At 34.7% G+C, this 17569-nt stretch overlaps 1 protein-coding gene across 1 annotated transcript in view; it reads left to right on the forward strand.

Annotated features, from left to right (window-relative positions):
* EYS (eyes shut homolog) overlaps positions 1-17569 on the forward strand; it is a 702047-nt gene that overhangs the window by 171303 nt on the left and 513175 nt on the right. Inside the window, 1 exon segment of the mRNA XM_031057597.1 lies at positions 9112-9234. Within this exon segment, the coding sequence (XP_030913457.1) occupies positions 9112-9234 (123 nt within the window).

Consider the following 17569-nt stretch of genomic DNA (forward strand, 5'->3'; position numbering starts at 1 on the left):
GGAAAGTTTTTTTGTAGGAATGGAAGAAGCCACCCTGATGGTTTTCATCTTTAAACAAATATTTCATGGGGCATTGGAAAATTAGAATAGATTGAAAGAAAAGCTTGGGAGATCTCCTGCTGTAGCTGAAGTAAAATCAGCAAGCCTCAGCTTGCACAGTTTATTATAAAATCATCCTGTCAGAGGACATGGTTTTCTATTCAGACCCACTGAATGTTTTGTGTGACTAGCATCTCCCACCTGCAAGTCTGTCTTAATTTTTCTCTGCAAGAAGAAATCATACAGGTGTGTTGTTTTGTTTTGTTTTGTTTTTTAAATAATGGAACACCTGTACTGTCTGCTATATGTTTGTTCTTAATTCCTATTGAAATTTGTTCAGCAGTCTTCAACTGGCTGTCGAGAAAGCTTTATCTCCTGTACAAATAATTCTGACACTTGTACAAGATAACTTTAATGTGGCTGTTCTCTCCTTATTCTGAAATTTTCTGTTTTTTTTTTTAATATTAGGTTCAGACAACTGAAGGCTTAAAAAATAAAAATATTAGATGAAACCCTATTATAGATGCAGGGTGGTTTACTGAAGACAACTAAATTATGGATATCCCCCTTCTCTTCTTCACCCCATGGAGACAGTAATGGCTTAACCTTGAATGGCCAGATGTAAAACAAATCATCTATATGCAGATTTAGAACACTGAAACATCTGGTAGATGAGATTTGTTCTTTAACTCTGCTAGATTAATCTAGGTCAGTGGAATTTCATAAAAGCATAACAGTTTGCTATATTGTATCTCTTGCATGACTTTATTATTTCCTTCTTAATACTTGAATGCACCTAGTATGCATATACCCAAAAACCATGTTAAAAGAGTGATTAAGATTTCAATATGTGGAAAGCCAGAATTAATGTTGCCAGTGTGATTTCCTGTACTATCTCTGTTCCTCTCTGTGTAAATGCACTACAATCTGAAGTTGAACAATTTGCTTACATTATGTTGTTTCTATACATGTACTCCAATACTCCTACATGTCAGCTAAATTCCAGAATACTGGGTGTGTCTTCTGCTTAGAGGATTATTTAAGATTTTAGATTAAGTGGTAATAACTCATTTCTCTGTTTTTTGCTGGATTATACGAGTTGAGGAGACTTCTTTATTAATAGTAATATTGGATGCAGTGATAGTTCAATTATAAATGCAATCTTGATTTTTTGAGAATTTTTTAGTCAAATTCAGGCTACTAATATGTGTTCTTAATACAAAGCTGGCATATTGTCTTATGAAAATTGTTGTACAAGGAAATTTATATCCACTCTTTAATTTTAAATGCTATCCCAATTCATATATGCAAATTTAAGAAGCTCATGAGAATGATGAGTACTTCTATAACAAACTCTAATGAATGTGTAGAATCTCTTTGTTGATAAGGTTTTCTACTATGTAATTTAAATTTGTTTGTGATAATGTAACTTTTTACCTGTGACACTTATTCATTAACTTAAGTTGCTGTTCACGTTTTTTGGCGATTTTTCTCATTGACAAAGTTAACAGAAACACTCATATGTCCTTTCAGCCTACATTTTACTACACCAGACAAACTAGAATTTCTGAGTCCTCTGTTCTGTGATAGGCTTTCTATTTCTCTGGTCATTCTACCAGCCTGTTTTACAGGCTATGGATTTGTTATAGAACCATAGAACAATTCAGTAGGAAAGGGACCTCAGAAGATCCCTTTTGATTAGAAAAAGAGCCTGGGTAAGAGGTTCTAGCACCCTGTTCAATTGTCTCTTGAAAACCTCCAGTGATGGTGAACCTACCATGTCCCTTGGGAGGATGTTCCAGAAGGCTCTCACTGCAAGACATGTCTTGCTTACATCTTCTTGAAAAAGCAGTGCTTTTCTCTAATGAGACCCTTCCTTTTGTTTTGCCAATGTGAATTTCAAATAGAAAATACTGTGACATTTGTCTGCCTAAAATTCGACCAGCTCTGGGGGCTGAGATGCTGTTTAACCTCAGAGAAGGTTTTTAATAAAGTAATGACCTTCCTTTGGAACAAAGACATAAAAAATGTGATCTCAACAAGCAGAGTTCACACATCATTACCTGAGGTTTAGACAGTTCAGTTTCCCAATGTGCCTTATTTTTCAAAGCATTACCTGTGTGCAAGAGATTCACATATAATCTACTCTAGTAATTGGCTTAACTTGACATTTTAAGAGTTGAGACTTTAAAGACTGCAACATAAAATATTTTTCAGTTTTATGCTTTCATCCTTGAAAAATGTCTAGGAGTCTTACCACTATGTAAAATTATTACTTTGAAGTAGAGTGTCTGCATTCAAACCCCTAGATGATCCTAGACCACATTTGTATTGGTAAAATTTAGTAGAAGCTAATAGAGCCATACAAAAGCTAGACTTATGTTGTTTCATTTTTACAAACACTGTTATTATTAAAAATAAAATTTAATAGTAAGGATTTCTTGCCTGTAATGTATAAGGATTAGATCTAGTAGATTTAAGCATCCAGAGAGGATGTGTCCCCTTTTCTGACATATTAATAACGCAGATTCCCTTTTCTTTCATTGAGGACATTCTGCTAAGAATGAGAATACGGAATTATAATTCTCAGCTAACAAATATTAGAAACTTATATTTATTTCATATTTTTATTGAAACAAATGATTATTTTTAGATTTGACCTAGAGTTTCTAGAATTATTTATGACACACAGAAAATATTTTTTTCTTATATATGATTTATTCCTTAATATTAGGCTACAGGAAAGAAAATAACATTGAGGCTTTTACATATGAAATATGTTTATGAGTCAGATAACTGCATAAATATTTTAAGATAATATCTACAACTCTATGAAAATGACTCTATTTTTGAAACAATTTCTTATATGTAAACGAGTCTTGCAAACAATGTTGCTTTCACATAATTACTTCACAGTAAATCTTATTTCTCTTCTTGACTGTTTATCTAGCATTTACATTAGTTAGGGAAACTATGACAGGTGCCAGTGGAAATAAAGATCTCATCCTCACCTGAGGAGGAAGTCCAAATAAAGAGCTATAAAGCTTGAGAGCTGAAAATATTTACTGCAGTGTAAGTGTGTGTTGACAAAAAAAAAAAATAATGCATTCATATCCTTAGTAAATAATTGTGATATGTTTTTCCAGTTCTGACCCCAGAAACTCTGAATTATTAATTCCTTCCTTGCAATAATTGAAACAAGATAATTTAATACTTCTAATTCATCTTTCAGATGTCTTTTACCCTTGCATTTTCAGTGTAGAGAAGTTGTGTAACAGTTGCATCATCTATTATACTCTCTGATGATAGCTATTTGCCACTCAGTGAAGGCAATAACAAAACATTTTTGGAGAACATAATTTGTTTACCTACATTTTGTACTAATATAAAACCACTATTACGTATTATAAACTTCAACTTACTTATGATTGATGTGATATGATAAAAAAATAATGTACTATTCTGTACAGTACTGTACTATTCTATACATGTATATGTATATTATATAATTTTATATTATTTTTAAGGGGCACTCTAGATTGAACCGCAAATAATATCAATACATTTTTACATAAAAGATTCCCATAAATTCAACTGTCTGAAAGGATTTATATATGGGACACACTCCTTTTCATTTGACTGCATGGAAATATTTATTCAGGAGTATACCAGGTTATTCAGGATATCCCTTATCGTTGGCTGATGGAGAGAGGAGCTGGATGGGTGAAGGAATGGAATTTTTTTCCTGGTTCATAGAGCACTGTATTGGCTCTGCCAAAGTCATCTTATGAGATCAGAGGGTAAAGCAAGAAAGTTTGGAGCACTCATAGAGAGAAATTTATTTTCATGTTTTCAAATGCATGGAACTGATTAACTTGTATTACATAAAAAAAATGTAAATATTTATATTTTAATTGACTAATTTCTTCTATTTTGTTGTCTAACTTAATGTTGTTATATTACAAGTAATTAAGTAAGAATACATGGATTATAATGTAGCTAAAAACATTCCTCAACTCATTCTTGATTTAAAAATAATACAAATGAAGCTTATTTTCCCTAATGTTCTTTCAGCCCATTACATGAGTTATTTAATGTCTGTGAAAGAATTATCATTTGTTGGTATGTTGATCAGCAAGAAATAAACATCATCAAAGTATATTAATATATTATATCATATTATATTATGTTCTTTCAGCCCATTACATGAGTTATTTAATGTCTGTGAAAGAATTATCATTTGTTGGTATGTTGATCAGCAAGAAATAAACATCATCAAAGTATATTATTATATTATATCATATTATATTATATTATATTATATTATATTATATTATATTATATTATATTATATTATATTATATTATATTATATTATATTATAGTATAGTATAGTATAGTATAGTATAGTATATTAATTCTACATCAGCAGAAACAATTTAAGAAAAATACAAACAAAATACATTTAAATTGTTTTCTGTCTGCAGGACATATTCTGTTAAAAATGTGACAAGTAATAAAATTCTATCAATATGTTTTACTTTCAGCTCTTTCAGAGTGGTTAATTCACAATGTATGCACCAAATTCTATTAAAACAGATGCTAGTTATGCCTTTACTTTCTTCTGTTCCAATCCATAGTTTATAGAACAGCAATGAAGTAAACTAAGCAAATGAAAAACTTTATAAATTAGCTTCTACTACCTGCAGCTCTGCATTTGCCCCTGTGATATTTCCCCTTGCCTGCTAGTCCTGCTGTAAATCCCCAGAATGTCAGGTGCAGCTGCTGAATATTTCCACTGCTCCCAAGAAAGGGTGACCTGGTCACAGCTCATCACAGGGAGTTCTTGCAATATCACTGCCAGATCTGCTGAGAGCTGGGAGCTCGTGAGTCACTTCTCAGATTTCATACTGTTTCACATGGTAGGATCTAAATGTGGGCATTTTTCTGATCCTGATGTGGGAGCAGTGGTTCCTAAAACATTTTAACACTATCAGCAAGACCTAGAAAAATTCTAAGTATTTATTTCTAAAATGACCTAATATGCTTCCCAGTAGCTTCTTTAAGAAGCTTTCTACCAGCTTTCTATGTTTTCAAAAAATAATTTATGAATAGGCATAAAGGCTAAAAAAAAAAAGAACAGCTTGAAAAAGTATTTTTTTTCCATTTTTAAGGATGAGGGTGCTGTTCTCTGTCCTTCTGTACTTGTTAGTTTTCTGTCCTTAAATGAAAACAAAAACCAACAAATTTATTAGGCCAGATTTCAGATAGTTAAGTTTCCAATCTCAATTAATTTCCATCTAGGCAGCTAGTTCTCAGTTACAGGTGTTAGAAGCTAACATTTTCAAAAGAACATAACTTCTGGAAAACAATTCTAGCTTGTTAAAACTCAAAAAAATAACCTGTAACAGCTAAATCAAAGTAGGTTGTAAGCATGCCTAAACACTTTCGTTTTCATAAAGGTCATAATGCTCTGAAACACTGGCAGAAGGAATATTTCCTGCAGTTTTTTTAATACACTCACATGCAAAACAGCTTTTTATGCTTATTTTCTTCTTCTCTGAATTTTACATTTTATTCGTATAAAGTATGAGCTCATTTCATTAGTGCCAGTAATTTTCTAACATTCCTCCCCCCAAAGCTTCTTTGATATTGAGTATCATCAAAACAAATTAAAATATATACGTCTCGATTTACATTATATGTCCTTTAGAATAATTCTTCATTATACTTCAGATTAAATCTTTCACCTGTAGTTGCTATTTATGAAAATACCAATTCATCTTGTCTTCTTCTAGTGCATAAAACTTAGGGGCAAGTGGGTAGCTCTGCCCTCTACAATGAAAGCTAATTCAATATTTTTTTGCGTTGTAGATCAACTAAACAATTTCTATCCTTGTGTTCTTTTCCTGACAGGACCCCCTTGCAGCCCCCATTGCTGGTGCTGCAGCACCTGTGTCTCAAAGTACCTGTAAGAAATGAAAAAACTGAGCTACTCTTTCCTTATGAAAGTTTAATTCATCTTCAGATTTTTGTTTTAAGGATGTACCCCTTCTGTCTTTTAGAAACACACCCAACAGCCTTATGTACCATAACTGAGATGTGCATTTTACATGTCCTGAGGCGTAACTTGCACAGCACATCTTTGCTATGCCTCAGTACATTTGTACTCTGTATTTTGTTACTCTCCACATCAATAAGGACAACACAGTGGATAGAATATAATTGATGTACTATTTCCCATATTAATGTGGCAAAATTAAAAAACTATATATTGAGTGACCTGGTTTAGTGGAAAGTGTCCCTGCCCCTAGCAGAGGGCTTGGAACTAGTTAATCTTTAAGGTCAGTCCAACCCAAAATATTCTGGGATTATATCACAAAAATACTAAAATTACTTTAATACAAGAAAAGCACTTGAAAATCGCTACCCTATTTTCTTACAGCTATGAATGTCTTCTTGCATTCTGGAAGCATTTCCTACTTCATTTATTGTTTTATTCCGTCAATAAAGATGTATTTGTAACATTGAATAAGAAATGAATAAAATTTAACTCTTTGAAAATAAAATACTGAAACTCTGACCTAAATTTTCTTTTTCCAGTGGAATATGGATCGTAAGATCTCTGGGTTTTAGTTAAAGAACACCATTTGAAATACATGTTTCATGCTAATAGCATACCTAATGACAAAGAAAAGCAAAGCTTATCTTACTTCATTTGCAGGGTTTTCAGGCCAGTACTGTGAAACAGAAATGAATGAGTGTGATTCAGCTCCCTGCTTGAATGGTGCTGTTTGTCAGAATGATGTCAACAGCTATGATTGCTTTTGCCCTGAAGGTAAGTTGTTCAAAATAATTTATTTTCATTATCTTTGACAATTTTCAAAACTGCCTGCAGTTTGCAAAACATCTTCTTGACAGGCATCAAGCCATCATTAAAACTTCTTTTCTATGAAAGTCATTCATTCCTTTCCAAAGTCCTCTTGGCATATTTGTCCACCAAGTCAATGTGTCTACCAAAACAACCATGATCATTAAGATTGGAGACAAATTAAGAATGGAGACAGATATACTCCTAAATGCTACCTTTTTTTCCAACAGAACATAATGATTTTAGCAAAGTTTGAAGCAGTGGAGAAAACATAAATGAGCAGTACATGAGTTCCATGGAAAATATCACCCATAAGATTACAAAAAGTATTTTTACCTTCATTAATAATATGCATATTTCTCACTGACCATGGCAAGCTACAATGGCCACAATGACTTTAATAGGCCATCACTAAAAAAATCTATTAGAACTTTAACAGAGAAAAATAGTATGATTTTCAGCACTTGTGGTCTGTTTCTTTAAAAATGCACTCTGCTCTTTGTTATCAGTACTGTATGAAAAAAATAGCAATGGCAGTAAAAAATTAGTCAAAGAAAGCATAAATGTTTTAAAGCACTTAAAATTACAGTTTCTTTCTGAAATGCTTTCACAAATGGGTTCCTTACAAATATTTTAAAATGTATTTTTAGTTAAAAATAAAGCCAAGGTTGTAAATTATAGCCTGATACATTCTATGTTTAATTTTTTTTTATTTTAATCTTCAAATTCTACTATTTTCTAAATATGGACTCATGGCAGTTGATTTCATAGCTGACAATATTTCAGGTATGCATGTATTAATACAGGTATTCCAGTGGTGATAACTTCAGAAACTCATCACAAGAGATTAAATTGCTAGAAATAATTCCCATAAATACAGTCTCTGTCATTAGTTAGCTTAAATTAGAAGCCAAAACAGATATTGGAAGGTAGCTGGAAATTAACCTTGGAAAAGATCATTTTGCTGTTTAAACTGCTTGACTACCTTATACAAAAAAAAATCCTGCCATCCACATTGATAATTTTGTGGCTTACATGTTACCTGTGAGACATGGGTCTGATTAAACTTTAAATGCAAATAAGAGCTGTTATTTTATACATTATTAATGAATTAAGGGTAATTCTAAAGTTTTATGACTTGAGGATCAGTGGAAATTGGTTCCATGGTCAGTTTGAGAAATTATAGGAATATAGCTAGCACTGAGGGTACCGATAGCTCAGCATTAGTCATGGTCTTCCTGCAGCCATGGCCTGTGACAGCACTAATGACACTCATTTTGTAGCATGACCATGAATTAGAATACATTTACTAGAGCATGAAAAGTCAGGTATTGGAGAGGAGATTTTCTAGCAATTTCAACTACAAAAAAACATTGTTGGACCTCTGAGTTTGCTAAAAGTCATTCTGGCAGAAGAAACTGGGGTGGCTGAGTCTGGAGAAGAGGAGGCTCAGGGGAACCTCACTGCTCTCTACAGCTGCCTGACAGGAGGTTTTATTGAGTGGGGGGCCAGTCTCTCCTGCCACGTCTCTAGTGAAAGGATAAGAGGAAATGGCCCTAAACTGTATCAGGAGAGGTTCAGATTAGATATTATTAGCTAAGAAAAATCACTGAAAGAGTGGTTAGACACTAGAATAATTTCCCAGGGAGGTAGTGAAGTCACCCTCTGTGGAAGAGAGAGAGGTGTCTGGATGTGTCACTTGGGGAGATGGTTCAGGGGGAGTTGTGGTGATGCTGGTTTGTCAGTTGGACTGGATGATCTAGAAAGCCTCTTACAACCTTGATAATTCTGGGGTTCTGTAAAACAAACAAAGAAAAATGTAGAAAAGCAACTATTTGAGAACTGATTTTAAGAGAGATTTTAAGAGTTGATTTTTATTTTGACAGCAGATATCCAAATCCCAGCTTCACTTCATCTGTACTGTTGTCAAAATCAGCAGATACATAATTCATAAATTCTTAAGTCTTAATGAACATATTGAATCCTAAATTTGTGCTTTCATTTATTGACTCTTTTTAAAGTATGTTTGACAGGAAAAAAAATGCATTTTCCTATTAATGACTTTTAGAATGAGAATCCATAAGGATTCAAGATCATTTTTTACAAGAGTAAATTGAAAACAAGGGACCTAAAGACATTGCTTTAGAAAAATAAGACACAGAATAGCTGAATAATGCATAGCTCTTTGGTTTTATTTCCAAGGATTTGAAGGCCTGAACTGTGAAATCAACTTTGATGAGTGCACTTATGGTTTCTGTAAAAGCAATTCAACTTGTTTAGACCTGGTTGCAGACTACAGCTGTGCTTGCCCTCCAGGATTCACTGGTAAGATTTCTTTTAACTTGGAAAAGAAGTTAAATAGTTAAACTATTAATTGTCTTTCCTGAAATTAATTGCACTTTGTTCAGTGGTTTAGCATTAATAAAAATAAAATCAACTTAGGGTTCTGTGCAATTGATAATCTATTTTTATTTCCCTCCTAATATGATAAAAAATGAAAGTAGTGTGTGTATGGAAAGAAAAACTGTATTTTGCATAGAAAAAAAAAATTGCTTAAAACCACCTAGTCTAAGAAACATAGGTGAACAAGTAGCTGGTGCTATTTTTCTCAGCTTTTATCACAGCCATACTTGATTGAGATGGTAACAAGAACACAATTTTAGAAAGATTACACTTTGTTCTCTTTAACAAAGGCGCCATCAGATCCTTATGATAAATTCTCGTAGGTTGCACAATTATTTGCATGTCTAACAGGTTTGAGAAAATAGCTCTTGCATCGTGGAGAGTCTTCAAGGCTCTATTTTCTGCCAGAAGCAGCTAACAGGAAATCAATAAAACTGTCTCCAAATATATGCCATCTAAAAAAAAATGTCAGGCACTGAACACTGACTTTCAGCTGCTGATTTCAGAGAGGCAAATGGAGCAGCATTATTTATGAGTAGTTACAGGAAAACAAGCAGTGGCAGTGTAAAAAATCGTACAGTTAGTGGATCTTGTAATAAAAAGCCAAACAAGTTTGTCCAAAGAGTTGAAAATTAATGGGGACCAGTGGAGAGGAGAGGAAAAAAAATGAAAGAGATATATTAAGGAGAAATGAACAGTTAAATAAGTAAGTAGAACAACGAAGGATGAGGAGGCAAAACTAAGTTAGTTGTAGAGCATTTCAGGTCTGTAGTAACACCAGTGACATTCAGTTTAGAAATTCTTCATTCATATTTTGTCAATGGTTAAATGTAGGAAGACAGGACAAAAGGAATCTAAGACAATATACAGACATTTTAAATCTGTGGAAGTAATAGTAGTTGCAATTGCCACCAGCTTCTGTGAGTTTTCATGCAAACGTATTCTTATATTATTCAGCATTACAAAACCGAGATGCGATACATTTCCTGTAACATCTTATTCTGCTTTTCACGTTGGTAACTGGCTTTGCTTTCATGAGTTTGCATACTATGTCTATTTTGCATCAATTTTGAAAATAATAGAGGTGATTACAAAGTATTTGTTACTATAGATAGAAGAAGTTTAATGCAAAAATTTTAAAATAAGAAGTTTTTAAAACTTTCTCCTGTACTGCTAGAATCCAAATGGAAAATGTCTAACTTTTCTGTAGTATGTTGACAACAGTCAGTTTAAAATGTGGGGAAAGCTGTTCATTTGAAAATACAGCAACACTATTTTAGGATGTGATGGAGTCCACATTATAGAGCCAGAACTACAAATTAATGTGTGAGTGTCACTAAGGAAGCCAGGGATACAGTATGTATTCCTTAGCAGGGACTCTTTATCCTATATTCTGGATATATATGTATCATACTGATGCAAGCAGTTTGCCAGTAACATCCTTGTTCATTCCAAGACAAGCAGGATTCAGGATCTGTCAAGAGAAAAAAAGTTACAAGTGAGTTATAAGTAGATTTATTGAATACCTTGAGGCCTATATTGAAGTCACAGAAGTTCACATGACTGCATAATAGCCTAATATGAAAAAAACCTCAATTTTCTCCTGCATTTCCTATGTGAGAGACTTTCCATCACGAATGTGCTATTGATCTCACTTCACATTGTTTTTTTGTGAGACAGGACATTTCCCGCAAGAAAAAAAGTAAACTAGCCTACTGACTGGAATTAGGAGTAGGGACAAGGATCCTCCTGATTACACTGAATATTTTCGTTTGTGCTCATGCTTTTTGTACAATTAATTGGCAGTCAGTCATTATGGATCTCATTAGATTTGCTCTCTCCAAGCCTTCCAAAAGCTGCTTCAGCCTCTCTAGAATGAGTCTGTGATGCAAAATACTGATATTTGGGCTTGTATCTTATACAAAAGGCAAACAACAGCAAAAGAGTGTTACATGTTCTTCTGAGTTTTAAGATTTATATAAATGGTACGCATAGATATTGCTATAGTAACAGTGATACACTCAAAGGCTATTTAAGGGCTAAAGGAAACATAGTGTGCATATATATACAATTTTTATCCACTTAATATTTAAACAATGTTGAAATTGCATAATTAATTTAGAAAAACATCATAAACAGAGCAGTTAGCTGATAACAATTAGCTCTGATGAAGGCTTATATTAAAAAGTTCATCAACAGATCTGCTAACATCCTGCCAATCACATCTTGTAGTCTTCTGATGAGATGTGCTCAAGCAAGTAACATTTGAAAAAGTCCACTAAGTGTATAAGATTGACTTTTACCTTTTATTTCTTTTAAGCACACTTTTGTTTTCCTATCATATTAAAAGCAATTTCAGAACAAGTTTACCTTTAGCATCTTAGCTGGTCAGGTACAAAATTGTCTTAGGCTGGCTGTTTGCCTCTTTTCCTGTTAACTATCTGTGTGAAGTGGCATCAATTCTGATTGGGATCACACGCCGCGTGCACTAAAGCTGTGATGGAAGGGCAGCATTGGACAGGAGGGTCTCCATGAATGGCCTTGGATGAATCCCCCTTGAACCAGGCTGTGGTGCTCCATAGGTGTTTGATCTTTGTCCTTCCCTGAGAACAGAGATGGGGAGAGGCAGTGCAACATGTGCAACAGGGAGCAGGGCTGGATGGTGGAAACAACTCTCTCCTGCTGGGGAAAGACAGCAGGAGAGGAACATCCAAATCATCTGAGAGGGTTGTGAGAAGAGCAGGGAGCCCTCTTGCAGCTTCTGCTGCCAGCTGAATGGTTTGTTGCTGAAAGGGTGAGCACCAGAATTCTGGCAGACTTTGGAGCTTGCTGCATAGAATTTCCTTTACTCTGTCCAAGATGGGCAGCTCCTGATAAAGACCAGGAAAATACTTTCTCTACAATAAAAGATTGAGGGCTCTCAAATGCCCTCCCATGGTAATCTGTGTATACAGGATTACGGTAATTATCCCATACTAAAGAGCTACTGGACAAATGGACAGATAGTTTAATATTGAACAATGGGACACCTTTAGTCCATTGGGTAGTACGCTACTGGACAAATGGACAGATAGCAAAATTGCTACTTCCTTCTCTCATAGTGTTTTATTTGATTTTGCCAATTAGAGGGGTTTTGAGAACATCTGGAAGTTAAGTAAAGGCAGTCCGAGTCTGTTAAACTGGCCAGCCTTGAAAATTAGAAAACATCTTGCTCAACATATACAAACCCAAAGATAGGTGAAGTAGGGAATTTTAATATTGAACAGTGGGACACCTTTAGTCCATTGGGTAGTAAAACACTCCAAATTAAAACATCAATGGGAGGGTGTTGAATTCATCAATGATAGAGAAGGAAGAGGCAGTTCTATGAGATGTGATTACTGACCATTTTCATTATTTGAGTGGATTTTCTCTGGTAATATAAGTAATTGGAAATAAAGAACTCTGTAATTCAGTGGTTTTGGATGAGAAAGCATGGGTTTTTAATCTTTAATAAATGATGGGATTATATTGTTCCATTGTAAACCTTTTTCCTTTTTCAATTGTTGGAAGAGACGAATTAAATTATTTATTTATTTAATTATTAATTAAAGGGATTTCAAAGCTGTTCATGTCTATGGATAAACCCTATGATAGTAAGATTACATCAGTGAATACCGGGTAGAAAAACACTTGATTTCAAAGTGATTTTTACTTTATTATTTAGCCCTGAATTTTGTAGTTGTAGTTTGTAGTAGTAGTATGCATGTATGTAGTTCTTTGCATGAGATTCTTAATCTGACTTCCTTACTTATATCAAGGTCCATATGAATCCTATATGTGTAAAATGATCCTTCCTCTAAGTTTTGCCCATGTCTCATTAATGTTTACCATTATAACAAGACAGTATGAATCAACAGTCAGAATCTACCATCAGTCACACATTGACTTACATTTACACAAGAGACTAAATAAATATGCAAGCCTTTTAATATGCTTTCCGAAGATCAAGTCTATATAGTTTCCTCTGTCATGTCTCATACCATTGGGCTTTAGGAATCCTGTAGTAGATATTGTGGCTAAGCGAGAGGACACTACAACACTGAATATTTGAAAACCAAAATTATACAAAGATGGGCGAGGTCTTGCAGCTCAGCTCGAGCCATCGCAAGATATAAGATATCTTTCTCTGGGCTTTCAAAAATCTTTCCTGTGTATTCTTTTCCTGTGTCATTCTAAATTTTGTTTTCAGTAAGTCTGCAAAAGCTGGTCTATTTTAGACACATTTTGCTTGACATAGATGCTTTTAGTTACTATAAGAACAACTGCACAGTACAAAATTATTGAGTCACTATGTTCTCTTTTTCTTGTTTATTATGAAAAGTACTTTCCTCAACAATTCCAAGGAAAAAATTGGCCTGAGAGATCTACGTCTACCCAAAAGGAAGGGTGGGGGTTGGCCTGTTCTCCCAGACAGCTGATGACAGACAAGAGGACACAGCTGCAACAGGGGAGGTTCAGGTTGGACATTGGGAAGAATTTCTTAATGGAAAGGGTTGTCCAGCATTGGAATGAGTGGACAGGGAAGTGGTGGAGTCAAGAACAATGGAGATATTCAAGAAATGACTGGACATGGCCCTTAGTGCTACGGTTTAAGTTGACATGATGGTGATTGGTCAAAGGCTAGACTTGATGATCTTGGGGGTCTATTCCAGCCTAATTAATCCTGTGATCTATGGGTGCTCAGCCATCATTAGAGTCAGCCACAGAAATTCAGTCTTGCTTGCATCTCATTCAGATAATTGTTCCACATCAATCAGCCTTTATGGCCATCACAGAAACAGCTCAAAAGCTAGGTCTTTTCTGTGACGTCCCCTAATGACCAAGTTCATTTAAACAACATGCTTCTGTCTGAGCGCTAGTCAAAGCACTGAGATTTTTCAGACCAAAACAAAATCTGGAAGCTGACAACTAGAGAGAGGGATGGTTCCCCAGGCTCCTGGCCAGCAGAGCTCTGGCTCATAGCAGACCATGGAGCAGTGAAGGGCTGACTTCCTTCCCCCTGCTCAGCTGGAGCAGCACAGATGGGCTGCTGGTTGCCACAAACACTGTAAATGACAGGCTGCTGAGGGCAGGCTTCCCACAGTGGGGTGTGCAAACTTAACATGCTGGAAAATAAACAAAATTTATGCATACATGAAAATGTATTCACAATGTACTTCTGAGTCATTAGAGAATATTTATTATCATGTCATGTGTAAGTGTACCTGCTTTGCTTGGAAGGAATTCAGGTTAGGACATTTGGGAAAAAAAATCAGTAGAGTGCAGAAAAATCTGTCTAAGTTTCATCATGCTGCAAATTGCATTACATAAAATTTTTGATAAAATAATACATAAAAGTTAATGAATTGCACGAAAGAAAAGCAAATCAATTGATTTTTTCCAGTCATTTTAAATATAAGCAAAGTTGCTTGGTTTTTTTATGTGAGAAATCAAATGGAACATTTCTCCAATAGTATTCCATCTGCAAATACTAAGCATGATTGGTTTAAATTAGGAGGTGAATAATAATAGTTGGAGCCACCTGACAGAAGATAAGTTAATTCTTCAATCAAAACTTTAATTAGCTTGTATGGAATTTACTTTATCTTTGCTCTTCTGAAGGAAGATTATCATGAGATTATTTTTGTATTCCAGTTTATCCTTATTATTTCGGGTATAATGGTAGGGTTCTTTAGTAGTGATTCCAACTGTCATGCATAACATAATGTATGTAGAACATCCATTAATATCTTTCTGGGCATGACTATGTACTTAATTACTTTCAGATAAATTGGAAAATAATCATTTTATATGAATAGGCTTGATTTTCAATTTTAAAACTGTTGTCAGTTGCTAGGAGGCTCTCATCAAGTAAAAAAAGGAAAAACAACCATGTCTAGAAAAGCTCATACAGAGAAGACACTGGAACATGTGGCTGAAATTTTTAGTCTTCCTGAGTTACTGTAGAAAAACAACCTAATTTTTCCTTAACTCCATATTTTTCCTATGTTAATGTCATTGATGACACCATACAATGAACAGTAATATGACAGCAAAGTGAGGACCACTTTTACTTTTTACATCTAAGTGCACCTGACAAATAACATATAGCTGTCAAGACACAATTTCAATCAAAATTTTTGTTACAACTGCCTCAAGAATCCTCTTAGGAATTAATTTTCTATAATGACCTGAGCAATCAGTGAATGAACCCTGACATAAAAAAATCAACCTCCAAGTAACTTCCCCAGTGCACATTTTTCATCCCTTACAGACATTTTGTTAATGAATTTGGGAAACAGAAGCGGCATCTTAGATAAGAATGGTTATACTTAGGGTGTGCTTAGTTTTTTCCTAGTATATAGTTCCTCTTCTGAAAAAAATCCACCAAATCATTATGTTGGAAAAGGTCTGTTATTCAATACTGCCGCTGCAATACCATCTAGCATAATACTGGAGTTTTTAATACTTAATTATATTTACCAGTATATACTGGGTTGCTGTTTTAGACAGTGAAACAACTGTTTTTTGCCATCCTTTGCTTTGATAGAACCATAATATAAACAGTATGACACTGTCAGTTTTAATATGACCACATTAAGTAGCAATCTTATTTGGTGCCATCTTGTTGACTCTTTTTTGTTCTTTACTCTTTGGCTTTCTTCTTTGTCATGATTTTTAAAATTGATTTTCTGTTGATAACCCATCTTTAGCAGTATTCAGGATGAGTTTTAAGCAACTTGGATGCTTAAAACTCATTAAGCAACTTGGTCTCATGGAATGTGTCCCTGCCCATTGGGGCACTAAGCGACTTGGTCTCATGGAATGTGTCCCTGCCCACGACAGGGGGTTGGCACTAGGTGATCTGTAAGGTCATTTCCAAAACAAACCATGCCATGATTCTATGGATCTAACATCAACCTGGCCACTAGACAAGTCCTGAGGCTCTTGCTCCTAGCTTGATACCTGGCCAGTGGCTAGCAGTGCCAGTGCCATGTGTACTGGGCCTCAGGGATGCAGGGGTGATAGTGGGAACATTACACCACAACTTGACTCTCTTCACTTAAGTAGTGAGTTGACCAGAGATTACTGAGGAGCCTTGAAGCAGGAGGGGAAATGTGTTAAATGCAGAATGATGATTTTTAAAGCTGTTTACACAACTATCATGAAAAGATTTTTCTTTCCCCTTAACACATTAGTAGGCAGGCAAGAAATGGAATAGCACTGGCTATTTGTTCTGGTAATAATAGAGTAACATCTTGCACCTACTTTTCCTAGTAACTTCCAAAACCTCCAGTTACAGGACATACACATTTCACATGATGACAGTGATGCTACAGAGCCCGAGTGCCTCAGGGTGGGCTATTACTATCACAGAAATATACTTGTCTCACTAAATTGTTGTGATGTTTTCCCAGGAAAGACACAGAGAGGGCTACAGGATGAATTTATATGTTCTGCAAGTCTTCTAACAATCCATAGATTGCTGGTTGATGCTCCATATTAGGTCTGTGTACCAGAAGGAAGTTAATGTTGGCCATTAACCACCTTGTACTGAACTTAATTACTCTAGTTTTGATTAAAGCACACAATGAATCCAAAAGCATTCAATCCAGATTTGAATGAATGAAAAGAAGCCAGAATTTCACTGGCATTTTTTCTAGTAGTAATCACCATCAGATTTAGAAGTTTATATTAAATATTTTATTTAAATTTTTGTCTTCAACTTTGATCTATTGCATCTCATTACCTTTTCTACACAAAAATGAAAAAGCTCTTGCTACTCAAGTATTTTCTCTTTGTAAAGATACTTGCACACTGTAATCAAGTCACTTTTTGGTTTTGTTTCTTCTAAATGAAACAGATGGAGCTCTTTAAGCCTTTGCCAACAGCATGCTTTCTTCAGTTGTTGAATAAATTGTGTAGCTTTTCTTGCATTCTTCCCACTTATTTTTAAATATGGAACATTCTAATCAATGTTTTATACAGAGGTATTTTACACATCAATGTTCACTTTTTGTTTTATTTAAATACGTCTGAGATTTTTTTTTCTCAGAGCACTGCAATAGTGCTCATATGCTGAGGTCTTCAGCAGTCCTTTTCAAATTGCTTTTGTTGTTTCCCCACTACAGCTCAGCAACAGCTCAGTAGCTATAATCTGCATGTTTTTTTCTGTGCTTGTATCTGCAAACTACAAGCGACCAGAAGTGACCTGCAGTACACTGAAAAATGTACT

The sequence above is a fragment of the Geospiza fortis genome, unplaced genomic scaffold (genome assembly GCF_000277835.1).
Source record: "Geospiza fortis unplaced genomic scaffold, GeoFor_1.0 scaffold264, whole genome shotgun sequence".
Classification (NCBI taxonomy): domain Eukaryota; kingdom Metazoa; phylum Chordata; class Aves; order Passeriformes; family Thraupidae; genus Geospiza; species Geospiza fortis.